The sequence below is a fragment of the Sphaerodactylus townsendi genome, linkage group LG03, assembly GCF_021028975.2.
Source record: "Sphaerodactylus townsendi isolate TG3544 linkage group LG03, MPM_Stown_v2.3, whole genome shotgun sequence".
NCBI lineage: Eukaryota > Metazoa > Chordata > Lepidosauria > Squamata > Sphaerodactylidae > Sphaerodactylus > Sphaerodactylus townsendi.
Window position 1 is genome coordinate 152,881,125 of NC_059427.1, and position 25,309 is coordinate 152,906,433.

At 47.3% G+C, this 25,309-nt stretch overlaps 2 protein-coding genes across 2 annotated transcripts in view; both read left to right on the forward strand.

The window, feature by feature from the left end:
* Positions 1–281: 281 nt before the first annotated feature.
* Positions 282–9,731, forward strand: LOC125427936 (transcription factor Sp1-like). Its single transcript, XM_048487505.1, has 3 exons — positions 282–316; positions 769–968; positions 8,996–9,731. Exons 1-3 carry the CDS (start codon positions 282–284, stop codon positions 9,304–9,306), a joined length of 546 nt encoding a protein of 181 aa, XP_048343462.1. The 3' UTR covers positions 9,307–9,731.
* A 14,670-nt stretch (positions 9,732–24,401) lies between these two features.
* The window catches only part of AMHR2 (anti-Mullerian hormone receptor type 2), a 38,213-nt gene continuing 37,305 nt past the window's right edge, over positions 24,402–25,309 (forward strand). Inside the window, exon 1 of the mRNA XM_048487506.1 lies at positions 24,402–24,594. Coding sequence (XP_048343463.1) covers positions 24,402–24,594 — 193 coding nt within the window. The remainder of the gene's footprint in view (positions 24,595–25,309) is intronic.

The following is a 25,309-nucleotide window of genomic DNA, read 5'->3' on the forward strand; positions in this document are numbered from 1 at the left end:
CTACTGTATGAAGAATTGTATTACCGTATATACTCGAGTATATGCTGAGGGGAGCTTTTTCAGCATAAAAATGTGCTGAAAAGTCAGCTTATACTCGAGTATATACGGTAAGTCCCCCATGAGGATAAGTTGTCATTGCTGGAAATTGTGAGCTAATTTCAAAGGCCTTGAGAGAATATAATTTTAAAAAAGGATGTCTGGAGAAGATCAAGTCTGCTGGGGGTACCAATATGTGGTGCCATTTGCTGAGATGTTGTTGGAAAGTAGATCTGGGTGAAAGCATGAAGCACAAGCTGCTCAACTGCACCATGCATTGGTAAAGGAAACAAAGTCCTGCATAGAAGGCTTTCAAGAAAATGAATCCTCCAGGTATCTATTCGGAAATATTTAGGTGGAGCCTCATGCTTTCCCATTTAATGATCAGTGATTCACACGCTGGTGGGAATGCATGTGCACAGGTCCTTTTCCATTTGTTTTGAAACTCTCTAGGAGGGAATAGACTTCCTAGCCAGCAGCTGTAGCCATTTTTAAAGCACCTTGCTGCAGTCATTGTGGGAGCAGTTGCTGGCCCCTAGTAGGCAAAGGCAGCCAATTGCACAGTAAGCTAGATATGACTGTCTTCAAAAAGCTATGCCTTGTGGTGGCCAGCCAGGAAGGTGACACATCTGTGTCTGATGTTGGGGTGTCCTCGTCGTGATGGAAGAAGGATTGGCAGGCAAGCCTTGTCTTCTGTTCAGCTTTGACTTTATGGGTGCTGCTTTTTTGCAGGAGCTCTGGGGACCCAGGCAAAAAGAAACAGCACATCTGTCACATGCCAGGCTGCGGGAAAGTGTACGGGAAGACATCTCACTTGCGAGCTCACCTTCGGTGGCATACTGGGGAGCGGCCCTTTGTGTGCAGTTGGATGTATTGTGGCAAGCGCTTCACACGCAGCGATGAGTTGCAGCGACACAAACGAACACACACAGGTAACTGGAAGTTTTCTGCCGTGTAGATCATCCCCCAGAAGACTCTCTTAAGTTAGAGGAAAGCTTCTTATGCTGGAGGACAGCTGCAAACTTTGCTCAGTGAAATGATAGCATAAGGGTCCAGCTGGCTATCTGTAGTAAGCACATAGACAATAAATAAGGTTCATGTTTGTCAACAGCTGGTTCAGGTATGCAGCAATAGCATTCCTTCCTGGGTAGTACCAATTCAGACTGCATGTTTATGTATGTATTCCTTCCTGTGCAAATTGCATGTAATTCCTTCCTGTGCAAATTGCATGTTATCACGCAAATCCCTGAAAGCAGCTCTCTGCATGTAGAAAGCAAGTGTGTTGGATAGAAGATTTACCCTAGGATTCTCTCACTCTTGCTAGACTTTTGCATGCAGGAGTGAGTGGGGTGTTTTTCGTAAATGGAGACGACATGGGACACAATATCTGCATATATGTGGGGGGTGAATGTGATTGGATTTGTTTTATGGTGTCTTGCATGGGGTTAAAAACTCCCCAGGCACTAACCTAAAAAACATTGAGCTGTAACTGTACAATTCAGAATTGTTTATACAAAAGGGGAGGAGGGCATCACTATGGGAGTCATCCAAGGTTAGGTGGCTTTTGTAGTTCACATGTTTCACGGACACACACAAAACTCTGCAACACACCCTTCTCTGAAGGCTGATCTTGTTCAATGAAGAAAGGAAGCAGGAAGAAGAGAGGGTATCCCAGACTTCCTTAATCATGAGCTTCTTGGCTTGTACTCAGGAAACAACTGCTGTACGTTCCCTCCAAGTGTGTGAACGGTCCTCTTCTCTCTGATGGGGAGGGGGTAGAGGCATCCTGAGAAGGGATGGAGAATGCCTCACTGCACATAACATTCTCTTGGAGGCAAAAGGCATCTTGCTGGGTGCTTTCCACCCCAGCTCAGGGAGGCAGGAAAAGGAACTATATCACTTCCTGTCGAGGCTTGGAACCCGCCCTTGCCTGTATTCTTTCCTGCCTTCGCCAGGGAGTTCACGAAATTCTGGCTCTCTGCACAGAATCCTGTTGTCTTTTCCAGCCTTTTCTGTCCTCCTGTCTGTTTTCCCTTGTCTGTGCCTGTGTTTTGCAGGGGTAAGTGATCAAGGGCCCCTTGGGTGGGCTCTTCTAGTAAGGGTTTTGGGAGGCTTCTCCTCTCCCCTCATCCTTCCCACCAAAACACCCCGCCAATATGGCCGACCAGTGTTTTTCCCCTCCGAGGGGATACTTTCACAAGTCAGCAGCTGAGGCCACCAGGTCTGTGCGCAAACGCTCCAACTCCTCCAGATCGCAAGAGGCGTTGGAGGCTCCCTCAAAAAACGTTGGATCGGCTTCCAGCCACACCGACCAAGTACGCTCCTCACCGAACGAGCCGGCCAAGAAGAAGAGCTCCGGCTCCGCCCCCTCTCCTCTGGCACGAAACAAGCGATCAGAGCAGCCACGTTCTGAGCGCCCTCTGAGCACTCCGCTGACCGTTGTTCGCTCCTCCCCCGCCCACACACCGGATCGCGCGGGCGATACCTTCCCCTCTCGCCTGACGGGTCGTTCAGCCCAGGCTCCACCAGACGACGGAGCTCCGCAGCAGGGACACAATGATGTCTCTGATAGGGATTCCCCCTCAGGCGGCAGTAGACAGGATTGCACCAGAGAGGGCAACGAACCCTGCACAATGGAGGAGGGGGAAGTGATGCTTGATGCGGAGGCCCCCTTTAATTGGCAGTCTCTGACTCCTGCGGACTTCGCCAACTTCCTCAATAAGGCCATTGAGGACAAATTACAACAGTTCCACAGGGCTGGGGAGCATGCCTCTTCCACCCACTTCTCTTCAGGGGCACATCAACCTCATGCGCATGTGTCTAGGGGTTACCCTAGCTCCCCATTGCTGGTTCCAGAAGACTCCTCGCATAGACATGACTCGGCTGGACCCAGGTCCTCCAGGCGGAACCCCCCCCTCCCCAGGACCATGCCAGATCTCCTTCCAGATCTCCATCCCCTGGGATCGATCCTCTCCACTTTCCTGGAGATGAAGGAGAAAGTGCAGAAGAGGATGAGACCTTCAGAACGGTTTTCAGAGGAAATCCTGGTTCTCCCTGACAACTCTCACAAGTGCTTCAAATATGAGGAATTAGGCTTCCTCGTAGCCAAGACTATCTCAGCACTGGACCTGCATGACGCAGCAGATGCCCAGGTTCCAGGGGCTGCAGCTTCGCTTCCGTCCATCAAAGGATGCCCTAAAGGTAGCACACACTACTTCACTCAGGACAAAGATCCTCAACTGGTCTTTCCCATCCCAGAATACTTCATCAAAAAGATCAAGAAGGAGTGGGAAGCACCAGCAGCCAACAAACACGCCCTGGCCTCTGTCAAGAAACGCTACCTGGTCCCAGAGTATGTGGACTCTATCCTTCAGGTCCCGGCGGCAGACGCCCCCATTGTGGCCACCCAATCAGCGGGCCTACTGGTCAAAGAAGGTGAGGGGAACATCAGAGACCCCCTGGTCAAACGGTCAGACTCCATGCTGAAAAGATCGCATGAATCCATCTCTGCATCCATTAAAGCCCTAGCCCCGGCATCGACCGTCGCATGAGCCCTCTTAGTATGGGCTAATCGTGCCCTAGAACTCCTGCCACCTGAACTGGTTGCAGTTAGATCACATTAAAACGGGTGCCGCTTTCATAGCCAATGCCACCCTAGATGCAGTTATTCTCTTGGCCCGCGCCATGTCCTCTTCCTTGGTGGCACGTCGTAATGCAAGGGTCAGATCTTGGCAAGCCGACACACATTCCAAGACCCTACTCACCAGCTACCCCTTCCAAGGCAAATCCTTGTTCGGGGAGGATTTACAACACATCCTTATTGACACCAAGGACAAGAAGGTCCTCCCCAAATTTCTTCGCTCGGACAGTAACAAACCTTGGACCAGACCTTCTACCTTTCGTTCCCATAGAGCTCTTCCCAGAACCTCTAGGGATGGCAGATCTACCTCCTGGACCCCCAGGTACTCCAAAAACAACTCTTGGTCGAACAGAGGTTCTAGTTCCTTTCGTGGCAGAGGAAATTTCAGACCCAAGTTTGACAAAAACAACAGGTCCGACGGCACCTCCCAGTCCTGACTCCTCTCCGGTGGGAGGCCGTCTCCTTCTCTTCCAACAGGCCTGGAATTAAGACCATTCAGACGCCTGGACAAAGGAGACCATATTTCAGGGCTGCACAATCGAATTCACCTCCCTTCCTCCCACCAAATTTCTCCCTTCTCCTCTCAGCAATCAAAACGACAAAGCTTCACGAACGCTATGCGCAGTAGAACATCTCCTAACTATCAGAGCAATAGAGATGGTCCCCAAGGAAGAAGCATTTTCCGGACACTATTCTCACTTCTTCACCGTCCCCAAAAAGAACGGGAACTGGAGGGTCATCCTCAACCTCAGAACCGTGAACAAATTCCTCAAGCTTCGCAGATTCAAGATGGAATCCCTCCGGACCATCTCAGAGGCACTCAGACCAGGAGACTATATGACTTCTTTGGATCTAGCAGAAGCCTATCTACACATCCCTATCAGGCATTCACACAGGAAGTTCCTGAGATTCTCCATAGAAGACAAACATTACCAGTTCAGGGCCTTGCCATTCGGGCTAGCTTCAGCTCCCCGCGTTTTCTCCAAGGTTCTACTGGCTCCAGTCATCCTACTACATCAACGGGGTAGTCACATACATCCCTATTTGGGCGACTTGTTGATTCGGTCCAAGACCAAGGAGGAAGCTATCAGGGACCTCGAACTAGTGATGCAAACTCTTCAGCTCCACAGTTTCCTCATCAACACGGAGAAAAGCATTCTCACTCCAACTCAACGTATCCTGCACCTAGGAGCCATAATGGACTCCAGAAACAATGCTCTCTTTCTCCCAGAGGAGAAGATATCCAAGATCCAGAAGCTGACCACCTCAATAATGCTTCCCAGAGCAACATCTCTACTCTTCCTAGTCAAGCTTCTCGGCATCCTGATCACGGCTATGGATCTGGTCCAATGGGGCCAATTCCACGCACGCCCCCTACAAGGTATCCTTCAACCTTTTCAGCAGGACATAATCCTCAAACGGGACCATCCCATCACGGTACCCCATACCACCAAACAACAACTCCATTCGTGGCTCCACAAACAGAACCTGAACCAGGGAAAACCTTATCTGTACTACAACCAACTACAGATATTCACGGACACCAGCCTCCAGGGTTGGGGAGCAAGCCTCGACCAACATTACGCTCAAGGCAAGTGGGATCAACACCTATCCAAATTGCCAATCAACGTACTGGAGGTAAAAGCCATCCTTCTGGCACTTCGGGCATTCCGACACCTCATAGTAGGACGTCGCCTCCTCATCCGGACGGACAACACAGCAGCCAAGTCTTACATCAACAACCAGGGAGGCTCACGTTCCTCCCCCTTGGAGGAGGCATCCCTTATACTGACCTGGGCAGAAGCCAACGTTCAGAGCATCAAGGCAGAACATATCAAGGGATCCCTGAACCTAAATGCGAACTGGCTGAGCCGGCAGACCATCTCCCCAGCGGAATGGACCCTGAACAGGAGGGTTTTTCAAAACATCACACGCCGATTTGCCCATCCAACGGTAGATCTGTTCTCCACGGCACAGAACTCTCAGGTTCCACTGTTCATTTCCCGATTCTACCATCACAAGGCCCTAGCGATAGATGCCCTATCCAGTCCATGGCCCTCGAACCTCCTGTACGTCTTCCCACCCATCCCAGTCATTCCCAAACTTCTTCGGAAGATCAGGACAGAGCGAGCACAAGTGATCTTAGTGGCCTTCCTGTGGCCACGGAGACCCTGGTTCTCATCCATTCAGGAGTTGTCCATAGGACCCAGGTATCAGATTCCAGTGTCCTCAGATCTTTTCCATCAAGGGCCAATCCTGCACCCCAACCCAGACTGGCTCAAACTGACCGTCTGGCTGTTGAGTGGAGAAAATTAACCAACAAGGGTTATTCCAGGAGAGTGACCTCCACCCTGATGGCATCTAGACGACCATCCACTATCAGAATATATAATTACACATGGAAGAAATTTGTCACCTGAGCCAGGAACAGAAATGTTGATCTAGAGGAACCTCCTTTATCTTCTATCTTAGACTTCCTGCAGGATGGGTTCGAGTCGGGACTCTGCAGCAACACGCTGAAGAGACAGGTCGCTGCCCTGTCCATGATATGGCACCCCTTTCAGGGTCTTCCAGCGACACAACATCCGGATGTCATTCAATTCTTAAAGGGAGTTCAACAATCGCAACCTCCCACCTGCCATCACTTCCCATCCTGGAGACTACACACGGTACTGGCAGCCCTTACCAAGTTGCCTTTCGAACCCATTCAAACGATCAACCTCCAATGGCTCAGAATGAAAACCCTATTCCTGACAGCCATCACTTCAGCGAGAAGGGTCTCGGAAATCAGGTCTCTCTCCATTGACCCCAACCTGTGTGTCTTCCATGATGATAGAGTGGTCCTCCGGATGGACCCCACCTTCAAACCTAAAGCTGCATCTGCCTTTCACCTGCAACAGGACATTGTACTGCCCTCTTTCTGTCCACGTCCATCTCACCCCAGAGAACGTTCCTGGCACACACTAGACGTTAGGAGGGCGATTAAAGCGTTCATTATTCGCACAGAGTCCATTAGGAAATCCCAAACCTTATTCATCAACACCTCCAATCCCAAGATTGGTCTTCCTATGTCCACAGCCTCTATTAGTTCCAACCTTAAACTATGCATAGTGGAGGCTTATAGAGCGGCTAACATCCCAGTGCCAGAGGGCATTACTGCCCACTCCACCAGATCAGCTTCCACCAACGCTGCCTTTAGGCATAACGCCTCTGTGGAGCAGATCTGTAAGGCAGTGATTTGGTCAAACCCCTCGACCTTTGTTAAACACTACAGACTGCAGTCTTGGGGGGCGGCTGACACTGTGTTCGGCCAGAGGGTTTTGGAACACATCATAGAAGCTTAACGACAGCCCGTCCTACTGGGGACACTGCTTTGGGAGGTCCCAGCAAGATGCCTTTCGCCTCCAAGAGAATGGTCCATTGGTTCACTTACCGTGAAGGGGCCTTCTCTTGGATGGCAGAAAGGCATCTTGACCCTCCCTACGCGTCGTTTGTTATGTTATGTGTTCCATCGCTCATTCAGTCAGACTCCGGAGAGTCAGGTACATACGTTGGAGGCTCCTCCTTGTGGGTTACAGGCTATTTGTTTAGGCCTTTCGTTGTTCAGAATAGGAAGATTTTGCATATATGTTTTTTCTTGTCTCCTATTCTCTGTTATTTACTTCTAAGTTCTTACTCCATCTGCTCAGTCAGTCGAATACTGGCAAGGGCGGGTTCCAAGCCTCAACAGGAAGTGACGTAATTCCTTTTCCTGCCTCCCTGAGCTGGGGTGGAAAGCACCCAGCAAGATGCCTTTCTGCCATCCAAGAGAAGGCCCCTTCACGGTAAGTGAACCAATGGACCGTTCTCAGAAACGTGGGATTGCAGGGGAAATACCTTCCTGCTTTGTCCCAGTTTCATTCAGTGAGAATAGAACAGTAACTGTTAAGAAACTGGAGCAACTGGAGAACATTTAATTTGTTGTGCTCAAGAGTTTTGTTCAGAAAATAAAAGTTTGTTTTTGAGCTTCTACTTCACTTTTTTTTAAAAAGCTGCATTTCCAGTATTTGGGCAGGGCAGCGTGTAAAGATAAAAACAGACAGCAGAACAGCTTATATCGTAGACCAGAAAAGGCTGAGACTTTACTGTCAAACAAGCTTGAGTGGCAGTGGGAAGGCGATTAAAATGCATTTTCAAAAAAATTATTAGGACCAGCCAAAGCCCTGTGCAGATAGAGCAAGGGGAAGATTCTGAGGAAGAGTGGACTGTCGAGCAGTGAACAGCAGGTGTGACGCCATCCTGTGCATGTTGTGTACAGGTGGTACCCTAAGCCGATATTTTCAAAACTAGCACCTACCCATATATACTCGTCTATAAGTCGACCCGAGTATAAGTTGAGGCACCCAATTTTATCAAAAAAACTGGGGAGACTTATGGACTCGTGTATAAGTCGAGGGTGGGAAATGCAGCAGCTCCGTGATCAGCCCTGCACTGCAACCCATTTCAGCTTGACCACGCCTCCTTTTAGCCCCGGCCCCTTACTCACTCATCCTTTCCTTTCCCTGCAGGCTCTGAGGCTCAGCTTCAGGGAAGCTGCTGTTCGGGCAGCCTGTCCCTATGACTTTTTTAAAAGGGCAATGCTCTGAAGATTGCTTAAGTTTTTGACCTGCAGGGGGCGCAGCTTAAGCAATCTTTGGAGCGTTGCCTTTTTAAGAAAGTCATAGAGACAGGCTGCCTGAGCAGCAGCTTCCCTGAAGCCGAGCCTCAGAGCCTGCGGGGAAAGGAAAGGGTGAGTGAGTGAGTGAGGGGGACGAGGCACTGCGTGAGTAAGTGCTGCAGCTGGGGGCTGACCAAGGTGGGGAAGGGGTGTGGGACCCTCACTCGCGTATAAGTCGAGGGGGCACTTTTCAGCCTAAAAAGAGGGCTGGAAAACTCGACTTATGCACGAGTATATACGGTATATTTTATGTAGTCCGGCATGAAGAATGTGATTAACTATATCCAGACTTAATGTACTGCTAGTGGGAAGAGGTGGGATAATTCCCACTGATTCCCCCTTCCTGCTACAGATCCCCTTCCCATTTGCCCCTCATACTTTCCTGAGAACACCTGTCCCCTGGGAAAAAGTTTTTGGGGAGATCAGTGGCCTTCCACAGGAATGGAAGAGGCAGGAACATTCTGTTGCACTGACAGAAATGCCTTGCAGGAGCATAACATTTTGTTTAGTTCCAACCCATGTGTGGCCAAACCCTAACTTCTTTTAAGTAAGCCGTCTTAAATCCCTGGCCATCAAATGAAGCAAGAACCTATGCACATTTCTTGCTGATTTCCTCTGTTCAGGAGAGAAGAAATTTGCCTGCCCAGAGTGTCCCAAGCGCTTCATGAGGAGCGACCACCTCTCCAAGCACATCAAGACCCACCAAAACAAGAAGGGAGTCGCCCCCAACAGTATGCCAATGGACGTCTCCATGGATCCAGGCATTTCTGCGGAGGGCGCTGCCGGGGCCACGCCGTCCGCCCTCATCGCGACCAACATGGTAGCCATGGAGGCAATCTGCCCCGAAGGCATCGCGCGCCTGGCCAGCAGCGGCATTAACGTCATGCAAGTGGCAGATCTTCAGTCCATCAACATCAGCGGCAATGGATTCTGAGGCCGCGCCACCTGCCCCACGGAGGCGTTGTGCGAACGCAGGATTCTCAAGGTAGCAATGGGTCCAAGAGATCAGGTCTTCTCATTGCGCAAGTGATGGAGGACCGGGGACTCAGCTGCTCCGCCAGCCCTCCAAAATCCCAATTTGGTCTCCCAGGAACGCTGCGTGCAGAATACGGCCTGCTGCTGTTGAGGGTGGCCCTCAGATGCCTGGTGTTCTTTACCTGGGGAAATGAGGACAGGCCAGAGTTCTTTGACTTATTTGTATTGTTCTCCCCTTCCCCTCCCCCCCTTTATAAAAGTCTATTCACCCTCACTGTTAGGTACCCCAGATACCATCATGCCTTGGTCCTAAATGTATATGATCACTGAAATACTTTTTAGCAGAAACAAATTCTATATTATTATTATTATTATTATTATTATTATTATTATTATTATTATTATTATTATTGTAATTATATAAAACTATAAAATATGTTCTTTTTTTTGAGAGAGAGAGAGAGAGAGAGAGAGGATGAAATTGCTGTGACCAAAGTCTTTGGTCATCGTTCGGATGCCTGAACTTTGAACTCTTGAGCTGTTGGGCAACGCTCAGGCTTATGTTGAGATGCTCTATTACATTTTACATTTATATAAAAATATAAATTTAGCTCTTTTTTTTTTTTGTATGTTTGGCTTTTAGATTTGAGTTTTTTTTAACTTTCCGGGCAAAATTCCCCACTTCAGTCTTTTAAAAACTTGGGTTTTCTAACCTTGATTTTTCTCTTTTTGGAGAGAAGCTTATCCATGAAATCCACTGTGTGTCAGTCCTCGAACGTTCGCATCAGCTATCTTTCTGAGAGGTAGGGTCCATGACCCAGACTATGATCTATGTTTTTATAGAGGCGTGAGTGAGGTGACAGAAAAAGTCCCTGTTGAAATAATTAATGTTTAGAAGAGCTTGTTCCTGCAACTCCTTTTCTAGATGATCCAGATGCTATGGGCTTACCATCACAGTTGCACTTGGGTATGGGGGGGAGGGCGGGAGGTCATTTCAGCTTCTTGTAGCCAGACTCACCAAACTGCAATAGAAATAAGACCCAACCAACCAGACTCCCACCCCACCCACCACAGTAGCAGTGTGACAGGTATATTTTGCGGGTTGTTTTTCATTCGAAAAAGTAAGGTCTTCCTATTTGTTTTGATTGCCCAGCTAAGGAAATTTGTACCATGGAACAAACTGAAACTTTGTGACCTGGATTGCGGGGGTAGGGGGGGCTGCCCGGTAGTGAACCCTCCAGGGGACATGCACCTGGGAATTTTAAAAGATCAAAGTGCCCTGTCCCAGCCACTTTGGGCAATGCTGTTCAGTGGCACTGTGAGGCCAGTCTGTTCACAAGTACACATCCTGTTGCCCCACTTCACTGTTTTGCCTTGTGAGCCTATTTAGCATCTTAGCCCCTCACACCCATCTTATTCTTGTACTGGTTATGTATCTTCACCCAGGCCCGTAGGGAAGACGCAGCAGGTGGGATCATGTTGCCAACAGCCACCACAGACAGCAGACACCTATAATAAGGCCCTGTGCTGATGCTGGTGGGGAAGGAAGAAGCGGAGGCTGGTTGGAGAGGCTTGCTTTCCAAGGAGCAAGATATTTCTGATGACCTCCTCTTCTGAACAGTCCTCATGACAATTTTGGCATTTGCCCAGAACAGTAGTGGTTGGTGCTCTGGGACTGTTCTGTGAGTGCCGTAGCAGGAGGCCACATTACATCTTTGCTCTCTTTCTCCTGTTTCTCTCCTGCCTTATCAAAAAAGTCAAACAAAAGCAGCTACTCCCCAGATAGATTCTTCCCTGGAACAAGAGTTGTGTAACTTCCAATGAGCACTGAACAGATAGCAAATCTGAAATTGCCAGGGGTGATGGCAGTGAAGGGATTTCACAGGACTCTTTCTTTGAAGATTTCAGTGATGGGTGTTTGGCCCTTTTGTGCAGTCATCCTCCTTTTCCTTAGGATGTTCAAGAGAGGATCACAAATTGGGACCAGGTTTAATAGCCGGCCATTATTTTTGCTTGCGAGTGGCTGTACCTTAATTGTGCTCCTCAGCAAGCAGGTTGCATCTCCCCCTTCCCCCAGCATGGCCAGATACTCCCAGCTCCTCATCTCACCAATGTCCTCTTACCTTTATCTGCCAGCTCCTTTTTGATGGGTCCTACCCACCTGGATAACGCTGGATATACTATGTGCCAAATAGCTAGCTAGAAACACACACACACCCCATTTGGTATGTTCTACCCCAGGCTCCTTGTCTGAGCTTTATGCTGACTGTGATTGTCTCCATTTAGCAGGACTGGACCAGAAAAGAGTTTTTTGTGGGGCAAGTGAGGAGGGACTGGCATTGCCATCTCAGTGCCTTGGGAGGTTACCAGGAGAAAAGCGAACATCGCTGTTGAGCCTGTGACTGTGTTTAGGCATGTCTGGTGTTCACAGCCAGATGGTGAGTTGGACTGGCATTACCTCTTTCACTTCAGATTTTGGAAGAAAATTCAGCAGTGGTAAGGGAAGATGGGAACCTTCTTTAGGACAAAGGATGGTATAGTGGTGCTCTACTTGCTATCATCCTTTACATTCAAGAAGTGGGAGAAACTGCCATAAAATAACTAATTGAGAGTTCTGCAGCAGAGGTGGAAGATTGAGTAAATAGCCAGAGTAGCCAATGAGAAGGAGCACATCAAAAGGCTGTTGTGTTGCTTCACTGGCTGTTGTGTTGCTTCACTCCATTGCATGAGCCTTATTACATGAAACTTTTCATACCAGCATAGAAAAGGAGATGCTGGCATCCCAAAGCCTTTTCTTTTCCCCTGCCCTTTGGCCCAGCTTTTGTGTGTGTAAGTATGCACTAGTAGTCCACGTCCCTCCAAGAGGCCCTGGTATCAAAATGTTGTCAAGCATGTGCCTGAAACTTCCTGCAGTGAGTTTTTTATGACCCCAGATTGCACCTCTGAAGGGTAACGTCCTTATCAAAAGTCAATGTGCTGGTTGCTCTGTGCACACAGTCTGCATTTCAGAATGGACATAGAAAGGCTACTGAAACTTTCACAAGCTTGATTTCTAAGTAGCAAAAGCCCAGTTGTGCCAGGTGAAGGCACCTTCCCCTTCATTCTCCCACTAAAGGGATCATTAGACACCACCTTTCCAGACCAGCGTAGAGACCAGAGTGGGAGGAAGCACTGGCAGAATTCCTCCCCTCCCGGCTGCAAACAGGAAAACTATTCTACTGTCAGAACGTATTCCTGTTTATTGACAGGAGTTGCTCAAGTTCCAGCCCACAGTGGCAAATGTTATGCATCTAGGGAAGTTGTGTTTTAGTTTTTTAAGCTGTGGAGAGAATACCGTTTGTTAAAATTTTTCTGATATCTGTGCTAGATCACATCTGACATTCAGTGAATTGTCTTGATGTCAGATAACCTCATTGGCACACAATCCCAAGGGAAAGATTTGTCCAAGATTGGCTGCAGAGTTGTCTCTCTGAATCCAGTATTGCTTCATAAATGATTGGGGTGTTCTCAGACAAATCTTTGGGAATACTCAAAAGATCAAAGTTCCAAAGGAGCAAGGATTTCAGAAGTTCGGCTGTCCATCTGACAATCCTATGTTGTCCAACTTTTACAGTGTTGTATTTCAGGATTCCATCAAGGACAAGGTAACGATTTTGTTACTGAACTTGACTAAGTGAAGCTTTCCTTGGGATGCCGAAGGGTGAGTGGGAGTGGTTTTTCTACATGAATTTAAGTACCAAATGGCAAGTAGTTCTATAAAACCGAAAGCTCCAAGCCTTCCTCTTCATTCTCCCATTTTGTCTCCCATTGTTTCAAATTTATTGTGACTGAAATGTCTTGCAGGTGTCCCTCTTTTTATTTGCTTGCTGTTTGAAGACCCTTTGTCACAAGCCGTTTGTCATATCCCGGGATGCCTGTGCAAAGAATTAATTTCCAATTAATTTCCTCATTTTCTGGTTCTATATTTTCCCACAAAGGAATCAATAGAACCCTGGAAGGGGCATGGCGGAGCGATGTCACCTGGTCGCGCTTCTTGTGGCCTGCCGCTATCAACTCCGGCCTAGTGCCTTGTCTGTCTGCACAGAAAGTATTGCTCGTGGTTCTTATGCACGTTTTCTGTAACTAAGGAAACCTGAAATTCTTTAAATCCGTAGGAAGTTTTCTTCAGTATTCCAAATGGGGGCAGTTGGCATCGGGAAAGAAAGCTAGCTAACAGTTAGAACATTTGTCAGTGTTAGGTTGTCACCATGAGCGCAGTTCCTGCTGCCGCAGATGGCCCATCCAAAGATTTATAGGTCTTTTTTCATTTAAATTTCCATGTTTCAAAGAGCAATATTGCTTAGTTTACCATTCCTGCCGGCAGCCACCTTGTCAGCAGAGCAGGGAAAGAAGCTAAGCAAAACAGTGAAGCCGGCATTCCCACCACGAAAGGGAAGGAGCTTCTGAAACTTTTGTCAGTTGATTTTGTTCCCTTTTTCCCCTGCATTGTATATTTCAAGTCTATAAGTCTTTAGATTCTGCAGTTGCGTTGGAAGGGCAGTGTTTTGGAAATACTGGAAATTTCACATCCCTTGGGAGAACACAGTATTCATTTTCAGGAAAATTCTACAAAACTGCCTTGCTGGTATGTCACCTGCTCACCTGCGCTGCCAGTTCTTTATGTGCACCATTTTTTAAGAGTTGGGGCTCGGGACAAACCAAAAGTTCTTTCTGTCAAATGCTAGTGGAGCTTTAGGGAGGTGATGTCTCTACAAAGGCTGGGTTTTTAAAAATAAAAATGTCCTTTTCTATTTTCTCTTTGCTATGGAGAAGGAAGACAACATATTCAATTTAGGCAGTATTCTGCACCCCACAATACTCCGTTGTCTGAAGTGGGTTATCTGGTATTAACCCAAAGCAATAACAACAAACTTCACTCCCGAAAAATCAGTGCTTTTGGGGAGGGGGAGGTGAATAAAACCTCCTGTTTTGGGATCTTACCTTTTCCGCAGAAAATAGCATAGAGTTGTGGTGGCCTCACTTGCTTCGGCATGGCAGGTCAGCTTTGTGGCACTCTTCGTAACCAACCATGGCCTTGATTACGATCCTGTGTACCATCAAAAATCCCATCTTGGACTGGCTGGCATATAACTGGGAGCAGAAATGCATCTTGCATCTTTAGCCTTTCTCCGAATTTCAGCTCTGTAGCTGCGGTGGATTTAGCCATTACCGTTGAGTATCCTCTTTCTCTCCCCGCCGCCCCTCCCCCACTACACCAGTGAGGGTTCTCATCCTTCTTATCTTTACCTTCTAGTCACACCTCTTTGCACCTGGCACAGTGGGCTAATGTGCAGCAGATGAGCATCTGGAGAACTGTGACCTTGCTCCCGCAGCAGTGGCTTTATCAGAGTCAAAAGTGAACCCTCCTTTTGGATGAGGAATCTGACTAACAAAAACCTCTGCTGCAGGAAGAGTCAGAAATGTCTTTTTAAAAAGTGACTGAGAGACATACTGCGGTTTTCAAAAATGGGGTAGACCACACTGCTGAGCATTTCTGTTCCTTTTGGGTACTCTTTCTCTATCTGCCTGTTTTATATTGGGGGGGGGTATTCTCAGCCTTTTCTGTGATGGTGCAACCTTGCGACCTGTGTCAGAAAAACGCTGTGACCCTTGATTATCTGCTGGCTGACAGGGCCTTTGGGCTGCCTCCCAGAAGATTCTCTCTGCTCAAAAACACACAGAAAACTGAGATGAGGCTGTGAATAAACTTTAAACCTTTGCTGTTTATAAACTTTAAAAACAAAGCTCTGCAGTTGCTGGATGTCCAGTTCATTCATTGTGTTCATGGATTGTAGTGTGTTAGTTGGTTCATGCAATAGGCAGGCTGAAGTGGACATACGTACCTGGGCTGTCCTTTTAGGGCTGCTCCCATATGGTGGGGAGGGGGGCAGGGCGTGATTCCCTGCATTAAGACAGCCAGCATTTCAGGGAGTGATCCAGCCCAAGTTTAGCCTTCTTCCCAATGTATTCTAAAGCATGGGAAGTGTTACTCATGGAGAAGCATTCAAACAGAAAGGTGTTCCCACCTTCATTCCAGTTCTAGGGAAAGCTTTACTGTGTATTTCTACTGATGGTATCTAACCTAATCCTGAATCTCAAATACACACACGTAATTTTTTAAAAAGCCTTTACAGCTCTATAGAACTATCTGCAATTATAATTTTGGAATTAAATGTGCCTTTCCTTTATATACAAGGGTTCTATGCTGCCAAGCCAAGTGCCATCAGCCTTAAGAGACTTGTCTAGTGTTCTGTGCCTTGAAACAGCCTGTTCTAGCTTTACCTTGTCGCAGTTTGATCGAAATCGGCAGCAGGAGTTCAGTACCTAACTTGTGTCCCCATAACTACAGGTAACAGGATGTGCTTTTTTTTTCCTTTTTGCATGCTTTGCAATGGAAGAGGGGGAAATGGCATTTCAGTCTGGTTGCCATTCCCTCATTCATACGCTGTGCTCTGCTAATGCATTTTTTGGTTTGTTATCTCCAGTGGCTTGTAATTATCTTCCATCTAGTAACCTGGCTTCCTCGCTGATCCTCTCCCAGGAAGGGAGACTGTGAGGGCAGTCATCTTAAGTCCTTGCAGCACAATTCTGCAGACACTTAAGCCAACCTGTAACACTGGCAATAAAATAATTCTTGTATATCGGTGTAAAAGACTTGTTTTATCTTGTAATAATGTATGTGCTTTTTTTAAAAAAAGGAAAAAAATCCAATTGCCGATGTAATGACGTCTGAAACACTTTTTAAAAGTGCTATTTTTGTACAAAGATTTAAGTAGTTTGGCTCCTTTGTATACTGATTATAATTTTTTTAAGTGAAAGGAATAAAACAATTATCTACAGAGTTTGTATTAAGCTGGCTTGCCCCAACGGATTGTATATGTGTGTGTGGTTTTTCCTTTCCTGGTGTGCACTTTGGGGGGTGAAAAGTGTCCTCATTCAGTAATTCATCTTTAATCTCTCAAATTAGTGCAATAGTTTCATATATTATAGTAAATGTCTAATACAGTTCATAATAAGATTTTCAGGAGGCCAGTGGGAAATGTCGGCAATATTTCTGTCATGAGATTTGTTGAAATTTACAATCTCACCTCCAAAAATGGTAATATCTGGACACTCGGGAGCAACAGCAGCAGAAGGCCATTGCTTTCACATCCTGCATGTGAGCTCCCAAAGGCACCTGGTGGACCACTGCGAGTAGCAGAGTGCTAGACCAGATGGACTCTGGTCTGATCCAGCAGGCTCGTTCTTATATTCTTATGACACTGATCAAAAGTTTATCTTCAAGTCTCACTAATAGGGCAGAATTTCCTGATGTTCTGTCTAAGTCTCTCACCAGTACGTGTTATCATTCACTAATTTTACTGACAATATATGTAGTGTATAGTCAGCTGCTCGTTGGCTTTTGTAGATAACCATTTTTGTGTGTGAGTTAAGAGGTAAGCAGAACTGAGTGAAAATAGTTCCAGGTCTGCAAATACTAGGAAAAACATAAACTAGGTATGCATGCAAAATTGCTTGCTTTGCACAGGTCTGCTCCTTAGAGACCAGACAGGATCCAGCTGGGATACATACCATGTGCTCTGGACTAGTCAGTTGCAATAGAAAGGACATCTCTCCTTTTCCTGCCATTTCTAGCTGAAAATTGGCAACTGTGTTGGTCCCCGCTGCAAACTGTCTTTCCAGGTTTAGTTTATGTGGGTACCCAGCTCAACTCTCAAGCTTTTACATTTTGTTAATAACTCAAGAGGGCAGTGTTGCTAAACGAACATGCTTTTTCAGCAGCTACAATTCCATTTCTTTACTCCATACCCCCCTCCTGTGTATTTCCTTATATTCCCTCTTAATGCAATTGAAGTCTGCAACATATAGGTGGGGGTGGGGGGAGGTAAATCACTGAGTGTGTGAGATACATGGAGAAGTTTTTGGATGCTGGGATGTTGCAGTTCCTTGATGTATAATTGAATTTGTCTGGTGCAGAATTTCCTGTCGGCAATGGATGGTATTGAGAATACCTACCAGGGGAGATACTTTTTCCTCCCTGTCCCTCTTTCTTCTCCTCCCCCTGACCCCAAGACCTGAAGGTGGTATGAGAAGGCATGCTTGCCTTTGGTATAGTCATTCCTTTTTCCTCTCTTGTGGTAGGTACCTTCTCTGGAAGGTTTAATCTCTGAACCAGTATTCATTACTAGAAGATAGATTTTCATAGCAAGTCAGGGGTTAGCAGAAAAGAGTTTGGAGAGGCCTTTAATTGCTTCAAGCCTATTTATATAGCAGTGCCTAGATACTTAGACTGTGGTCCACTGGCTGAATTCTTACTAAACTCATAAAGTTTGGGGTGCTGTGTGGATTCCGGGCTGTATGGCTGTGTTCTAGCAGCATTCTCTCCTGACATTTTGCCTGCATCTGTGGCTGGCATCTTCAGAGGATCAGATAGTAGGAAAGCAAGTGGAGTATATATGCTAGTGGGTGAATCCCACTCAACACATGTAAATCTAGGCTTGCTAATTGCACCCTTTACTTGTTAACAGACAATGGTTCTTTCTCATGGAGGCAGGGAGCCATCTTGTGTGGGTCTGCTCTGCTCCATCTCAGAGAGACAGGAAACCAACTTTTTAGCCACTTCCTGTGCCCTGTTCAACAGCCATCTTCTCCAGTATGTTTCCTGTCTCGCTGAGAGAGCATACCAACTCGTCAGGCTCATCTACTATTCTTCTCTTTACCTTTTTAGTTCTGGTTTTTCGGCTCTATTTTTTGTCCCTGCTTTGCCTCCGTCAGTCTGTCTAACTTTCCCTGCTTAGGGTCACTTTTCTTCCTTCATACCTTTCCTCTTTCGACTCCTTCAGGTTTTCCCGCCAAGGGAGCGTAGGGAGACAAAATGGCTACTGGAGCCTTTTCTGCCCCCAGGGAGACCTTTACTAAGTCGGCGGCCAAGAATACTCGGGGAGCCGTGAAGAAGGCAGGAGGAAAGGTCACCGGCTTCCGCACAGGAGCCAATGAGGGCGGCACGCAAGGCAGACTGTAAGGATGTTATTGAGGTCTTTGCCAAACAGCTTGAATCCATGGAAATTGAACTCTGCATCGACAGTCTTAGAATGTGAGTCAGCCTGCCATGGCTTCAGCCACAGGAGCCTACGAGCCACGGCATTTGTTTCCACAGCTCTGGATGAATAACGTCGGCAGCAGCATCACCCAGGAAGGACACTGCTGAGATAACTCGCTCTAGGCCCTCTCTAGGCCCTTGAAACTCGCTCTAGGCCCTCTCTAGACCCTTGAAAATTCCAGACTGAATTCAGGATTTGAATTCCAGACAGTAACCTGAACAAGCAACTTCCTGAGTCCATTTGTCCACATGAGGCCCTGCCATTGAAGACTGAAGCGAGACAGGTGGCCCCCGATCCAAAGATCTTGGGCGTCATGCTGATTTACTCTGTTGTGAATGGAAGGGGCGCGTGCCCTGATTTCCTGTTTGTCTGGTCTGCTGACATCCAGTACAGAACCCAGAGGGCTGCCAGGAGGATCGTCTGTTGTCCCTGGGAGGTCTAAAGTAGGAGTGAAAGGGACGAAAAGGCCGTGACTGAGGACAAAAGGAGGTCGTCTTGTCCTCTCTGACTGACTTGGGTAAAACCTTCCAGTTATCCTTGGTGTTATTGTTTCTCCCAGATCCCCGACAGGTCCGTCATATCTTCACGGACGCCAGTCTCTCCGGGTGGAGAGCGACCCTAGGGGAGCACTTCACACAGGGGACTTGGTTGTCCCTGGAGTCCCGTTTGCCCATCAATGTGCTGGAGACGAAGGCCATCCTCCTGGCCCTGGGACAGTTCGTTTGCCTAATCAGAAAATCTCACATCATCATTCATACGTATAATGTCTCAGCGAAGTGTTACCTGAACCAACAGGGGGGATCCAGATCCTCAGCCCTTCACAGGGAAGCTTCTCGGATCCTCCTCTGGGCAGAACGGCATCTGTTGTCCATCAAAGCGGAACATGGCTCAGCAGGACAGCAGTGCAGCTGTCGGAATGGAGGCTCAAGCAGCAGGTGTTTCGACAGATTGTCTCAAAAATGGGACAGCCGGTTATGAACTTGTTTGCCACACCAGGCAATCGTCAGGTACCTCTTTTCATGTCTTGGTTTTTCCACAGGGAGGCAGCGGCGATTGATGCTCTATCAGCGCCCTGGCCGTCCGGTCTGATGTACGCCTTTCCTCCAATCCCGCTCATCCCCAAACTGCTGCGGAGGATCACACTGTCCAGGGCAGAGGTGATTCTAGTTGCGCCCAACTGGCCCAGACATCCGTGGCTGTCTTCGATTCTAGAGTTGTCGGTGACACAACGTTCCATCTTCCACTCTTGCCCAATCTCCTCACGCAGGGTCCTCTCTGGCATCCAAATCCTGGTTGGCTCGCCTTGACCGCTTGGAAATTGAAAGGCGCAGGTTAACTCGTAAGGGCTATTCTGCAGGGGTGGCCTCCACTATTCTGGCTTCTAGGCGTGATTCAACTATCCGCATATACAATAGTTCCTGGAAGGCGTTTGTGCGTTGATGTTCCAGAAAGCGTTTCTCTAATGGACAAGCCTTCCCTCCCCTTAGTCATGGACTTTCTCCAACAGGGGTTTGAGTCGGGGTTGCGAGCCTCCACCTTGCGCAGGCAGCTGACAGCCATTGCTACGGTCTGGCCAAATTTTCAGGGATTCCTTGTAGCTAGGCACCCAGATGTAGTTAAGTTTCTCAAGGGGGTCCAGCAGACACAACCTCCCACAGTGGATCGTTTTCCTTCCTGGCGGCTCCATGCGATGCTGTCTGCTTTGACTAAGTCTCCCTTCGAGTCGGTCCAATCAATACATTTAAAATGGCTCAGGATGAAGCTTCTATTTTTGGTAGCAATAACATCCACTAGAAGAGTGTCTGAGTTGCAGGCACTTTCCGTTAATCCAAACTTCTGCTCTTTTTCCCCAGATTGCGTTACGCTGCAGCTAGATCCAGCTTTTCATCCCAAGGTGGCCTCATCCTTCCACCTCAACCAGGTCATAGTTCTGCCAAATTTTTGTCCAAGGCCAGAGCATCCCACGGAACCGCTCTGGCACCATCTAGATGTGCGAAGGGCCTTGAAGGCTTTCCTTATTCGCACGGAAGAGCTCCGTCAGAGTCACTGTTTGTTAATGTGTCTCCCTCTAAGTTGGGACTTCCCATGTCCAAAGCAGCCATCAGCTCATGAATCAAAGCGTGCATAATAGAGGCCCATAAGGCCCTGAACCTGCCAATCCCGCAGGGTATCACAGCACACTCCACCAGGAGCACATCTGCCAATGCGGCTCTCTACAAACACGTTTCCTTAGAGGACATCTGTAGGGCTGCTACCTGGTCCACACCTTCGTCTTTCGTGAGGCATTATAAGCTTAGAACCTCAGCAGCAGTGCAGGCTTCCTTCGGTAGAAGGATACTGGAGCACATTGTTGGGGATTAATTTCAGTCCTCCCTTATTTTGGGAATACTGCTGTGGGAGGACTCACACAAGATGGCTCCCCGCCTCCATGAGAAAGGTCCATTGGATACTTACCGTGAAAGGTCTTTCTCATGAAGGTGGGGAGCCATCTAGGCCCTCCCTTGCCAACATTCCTTTTCGACATATGGCGTCATGTATGGCTTAATTGTTAGAGTTTATTTTTCCTTGCCTGGCGTTTTTTAGCCCTTCCTTAGCGGTTTGATGTTACATGTTTAGGTTTTACTCTTCCTCCGTTTCTGTGGTTTCTTGTTATCCACATCATTGTCCTGTTAGTTTTCTGTCAGTTGGTACAGAGCTCGGTAGTCAACATCCTGGAGAAGATGGCTGCTGAACAGGGCACAGGAAGTGGCTTAAAAAGTTGGTTTCCTGTCTCTCTGAGATGGAGTGGAACAGACACACACAAGATGGCTCCCCACCTTCATGAGAAAGACCCTTCACGGTAAGTATCCAATGGACCTTTCCCCCACCCTGGATACTCCAACAGGTATATATACTCCACTTGCTTTCCTACTATCAGATCCTCTGAAGATGCCAGCCCCAGATGCAGGCAAAACGTCAGGAGAAAATGCTGCTAGAACATGGCCATACAGCCCGGAAACCACACAGCACCCCAGTGATTCCAGCCATTAAAGCCTTTGACAATACTCATAAAGTTTGCTTGGGGTTTCTAAACTGGACCAGATCAACTTGCTTAACTTTCGAAACGTACTTAGGCAAGAATTTAAAGTCACAATCACTTAACATACCACTGACTCAATTGTTAAGTTGGAGTCAAGTCTAGTAGCATCTTAGAGGCAAACAAGATTTTCGGGATATAAGCTTTCGGGATTCACTGTTCCCTTCATCAGGAATGCAAAGGAGATCTTTCAGTACCAAAAGCTCATACTCAGAAAATGCTAGTCTCTGAGGGGTTACTGGAGTCAAATCTACCTTTTCTAGGCAGACCGGCATGGTTGCCCTGCGAAACTGTCTTAATTATTAAGAACTCTTGATTGTACAATCTTGCTCCCAAATTAAAAGTGCACTGTAGTCATTGTAATATTTTAAAAGATGCCTGGGACAAAAATAAAAGCTATATAAGTCTGAGTTCGTTCCACTGTCACTTGGTAGAAACATCTACCTGGAATATCCTCCTAATCTTGGAAGGGTAAGGAAGGCCAGCAATGGGAATGCCAGATGGAGGACTCTGAAGTGACAGAGCTGTACTCTTGTCATGATGCCATTGCCACTGGCCTCAAAAAAGGGAGTAGTCTTCCTCATCTCACTAATGCCATCTGTGTAAATATTTATGCAGCACAGTAATATTGGTGGTGTGTGTTGAATGCATCTTAGTCATACACAAAGGAAGGCATTTTGCTTTAATAGCTTACTATTAAAATTGCTCTAATAGCTTACTATTGAATGAGAATATTAACCTGTACCATCGAAGCAGAAATAGTAACTTTTCACCACCTGAATGTAAAATCTTTAGAGAAGAGTACACACTGAGGTGATAGTCCAAACAGAACTCTGTTCTTCAATTCTTCCACACCTATCTTTGCCTGTTCCACATTGTGATATTCAGTATATTCTGTGATCTTTGTCCGCCTGTGTGGAGAAGCTTATAGTGAGCCTCGTTTGACAGAAGCAGGACTGGAGCCTAGAAGGAATGACAGACCAAAGCAGCATGATGGTCCAAAGCAGAGGTTCCCCATGGAACCAAGCTGAAGTCTTAACAGATTATCTTAAGCAGACTATACCTAATAAATTATTGGGCTTAGAGACAGAAGACCTACTTTCCGAACTATTTTCCTGCACGTTCAGGGTCAGTTTTGTAACTCTCTTCCAAGGTCACGATTTTGAGTGTCTTCTGGGGTAAGGTTCTTTGCCCGCAGGTCTTCATTGATTGTGTCCATCCACCATTTTTTGGGGTCTGCCACATGGGCGGCATCCACCAGGTTCAAGGTGCAGGGCTATCTTTGCTACGGATGTTTCTTCACAGCACATGACATGGCCATACCACCTTTGCCGTGCCTGCCTCATGTACTGGTCAGTTGGTGTTATTTTAAGTCTTTGCCATATGTCATCATTCGGCACATGGTCGAACAGCATCAGGTTTAGCATCCATCAAAGCATCCTCATTTCCATGGCAGACAGAAGACATTAGAGACAGAAGACCCAGGTTCAAATTTCTGTTGAACAGGTTAGCTTCCTTGAGGCCTTGAGTAGTTATGGGTGTGGGGCTATGAATCTCCTTAGAGGTAGCTAGATAGTGGTCTGCATCTTTGTTGAACTGCTAAGCCCTTCAGGAGGTATGGTATTGGGAACTCCTCCAATACCAGGAAAGGCTGAATCCAGTCACAAAAAGTGGGAGGTTTTACAAAATGTCAGGAGGTCTCAAGCCAAACGTGTTCATATTACAGAAGTGTCTACTTCTAAATGGCAGTCCCCTCCAGCTACAAAGGAGGGTGTTGTCTCCTAGGTTCTTTAGAAGCACTTCCTGTCTCAGTGAGATGGAGAACCACCAGGGTTGACTGTTTCAGATAGGAAGCCAGTGGACACCAGGAAACACGGTGGGATTCACTGATCTATGCAAACCTGCCGCAACTCCACAAGTTTTCAGACAAATTGTGTAAGTGAACATGTTGGAGGTTTCAGACTGAACCGTAAACCTTTTAAATGTAAAGCATTACGCTGTTACACACACACACCCATCAAATAAGATAATCTCATGTATACGACTCAAGCTCTTTGGAAGAAGAATGGGGTGCACAATCAATGGGGTCCACTGATTTCAATTGGCCTGTCCTGAAAGAGTCACAGTTCCTTATAGCAAGAATACCACTGGTGGCAGGACCCCAAACCTGTTGTTTCAGACCACATTCTTGGAAGTGCTTATATTTCTGCAGAACTCCCTTATTCTGCACCTTCAGTGGCTGCACTTATAAACAAATAGGCCTATATGCTAGCTATGTATGACAAAAGCAAAAATACCGAGGTTCAAAAAGGAAAAGGTGATAGTACTGATCACATTTGCTATCATTTTTTAAAAGCAGTATAAACTAAAAGCAAAAATCTAAACAATGGGTCTTTTATGGTTGCAAATCAACCTTCAATGTACCCACTGGCTTTCAAATCTTATGGAGACTTTCCCTCCTGCTAATGAAATCTCTGCCCTCCCACCACCCGCCCAGGGAAACCTGAAAAACTGTCCTTGGCCTTTGTATTTGCCATTTCCAGCTGGGGAGTTAGTTGTCCCAAAATGCAGGGAATAAAGACGAGCCCGCTGGAGGTTCCTCACATCCTTGGCTAGACCCTGCCTTCCTCTCCTGCTTCGCTGCTTGTGGTCACTAGCTGCCAGCAACCGCCCCCATCCCACATTCTGGAGTCAGCCAAATCCTTCCCACCTGGGTCTGGAGGAGGGACACCAAGCAAGGTTTGCACACCCAGTCCAGGTGGTGCCAGAAAGCAGATGGGGTCCTTCAGCCTACTTTGGAGAGCAACCTTTTGGCTACTGGTGCAGGGACTGCAAATTATGTGGATTAGTGCCCGGGTTAAAAACCGTACCTGCTTCTCCTATGGATCCGGTGCTCTGGAAGAAGGTGTGGAGCATCTACGGGGCTTAGTTTTGGAAGATGGCCAGAATGGGACTATCGAGTGCCCTCATAATCAGTGCTGTTTTGGCATTTGGAACCTGATCCAGGGGCAGCTCCAGGCACAGCTGAAAGGTGAGGACCATTTGTGGAAGCAGGGTTCTCCCTTAGAGAGGGGTGAAACAGAAGTGTGCTTGGACATGCCTCAGGGTGGGAGGGCTGGAAGCCCAGATGGCTTCCAATCCTGGGTATCAATATGTGGTGGCATTTTAAAAAAATAAGAATGTGTGTATGGGAACGAAGGCTTCAAGATTCTGTTGTTTTGCATAGGGTAAGGCGTTTAACAGATGTGTGAGCTCCAAATTCTCATCTTTTTCCCGTAGAAATAGAATTGTTGGAGTAACCAGAAGATCATGAAGTACACCCCACTCCCTGTGGGTTCTCTGCCTACCCCTGCCCCCCACCCCCCGGTTAAATTAAGCAGCCACTATGGTGCTATACCTAGTAGTCTGGCCCAAGCATTTCTGGCCTTTGTGCGGAAACGAAGCTAGTAAATTAACAATGTGGGAGAGGAAAATGCTGAAAGAGCAACCCTCTATTTTGATCTCAGTCATCTTTTGATCTGGCACTGAGGCTCCGGTATGCATCGCTACAGAGAGCAATGTAACTGAGGTAAAAGTTGTTGTAGGGAGACGGGAGGGGAGGAGGAGGATGAACAGCGTCCTGCCCTATAGCAAGAGGACAGGGTGTGCCAATTTGCCTGCTTGTTCCTGCCGACTCTAGGAATCCTATGGACTAATGTGTAGATTCATAAGATCTCTGAAAAGTGTGGCTGAAGGTGTGATTTCCC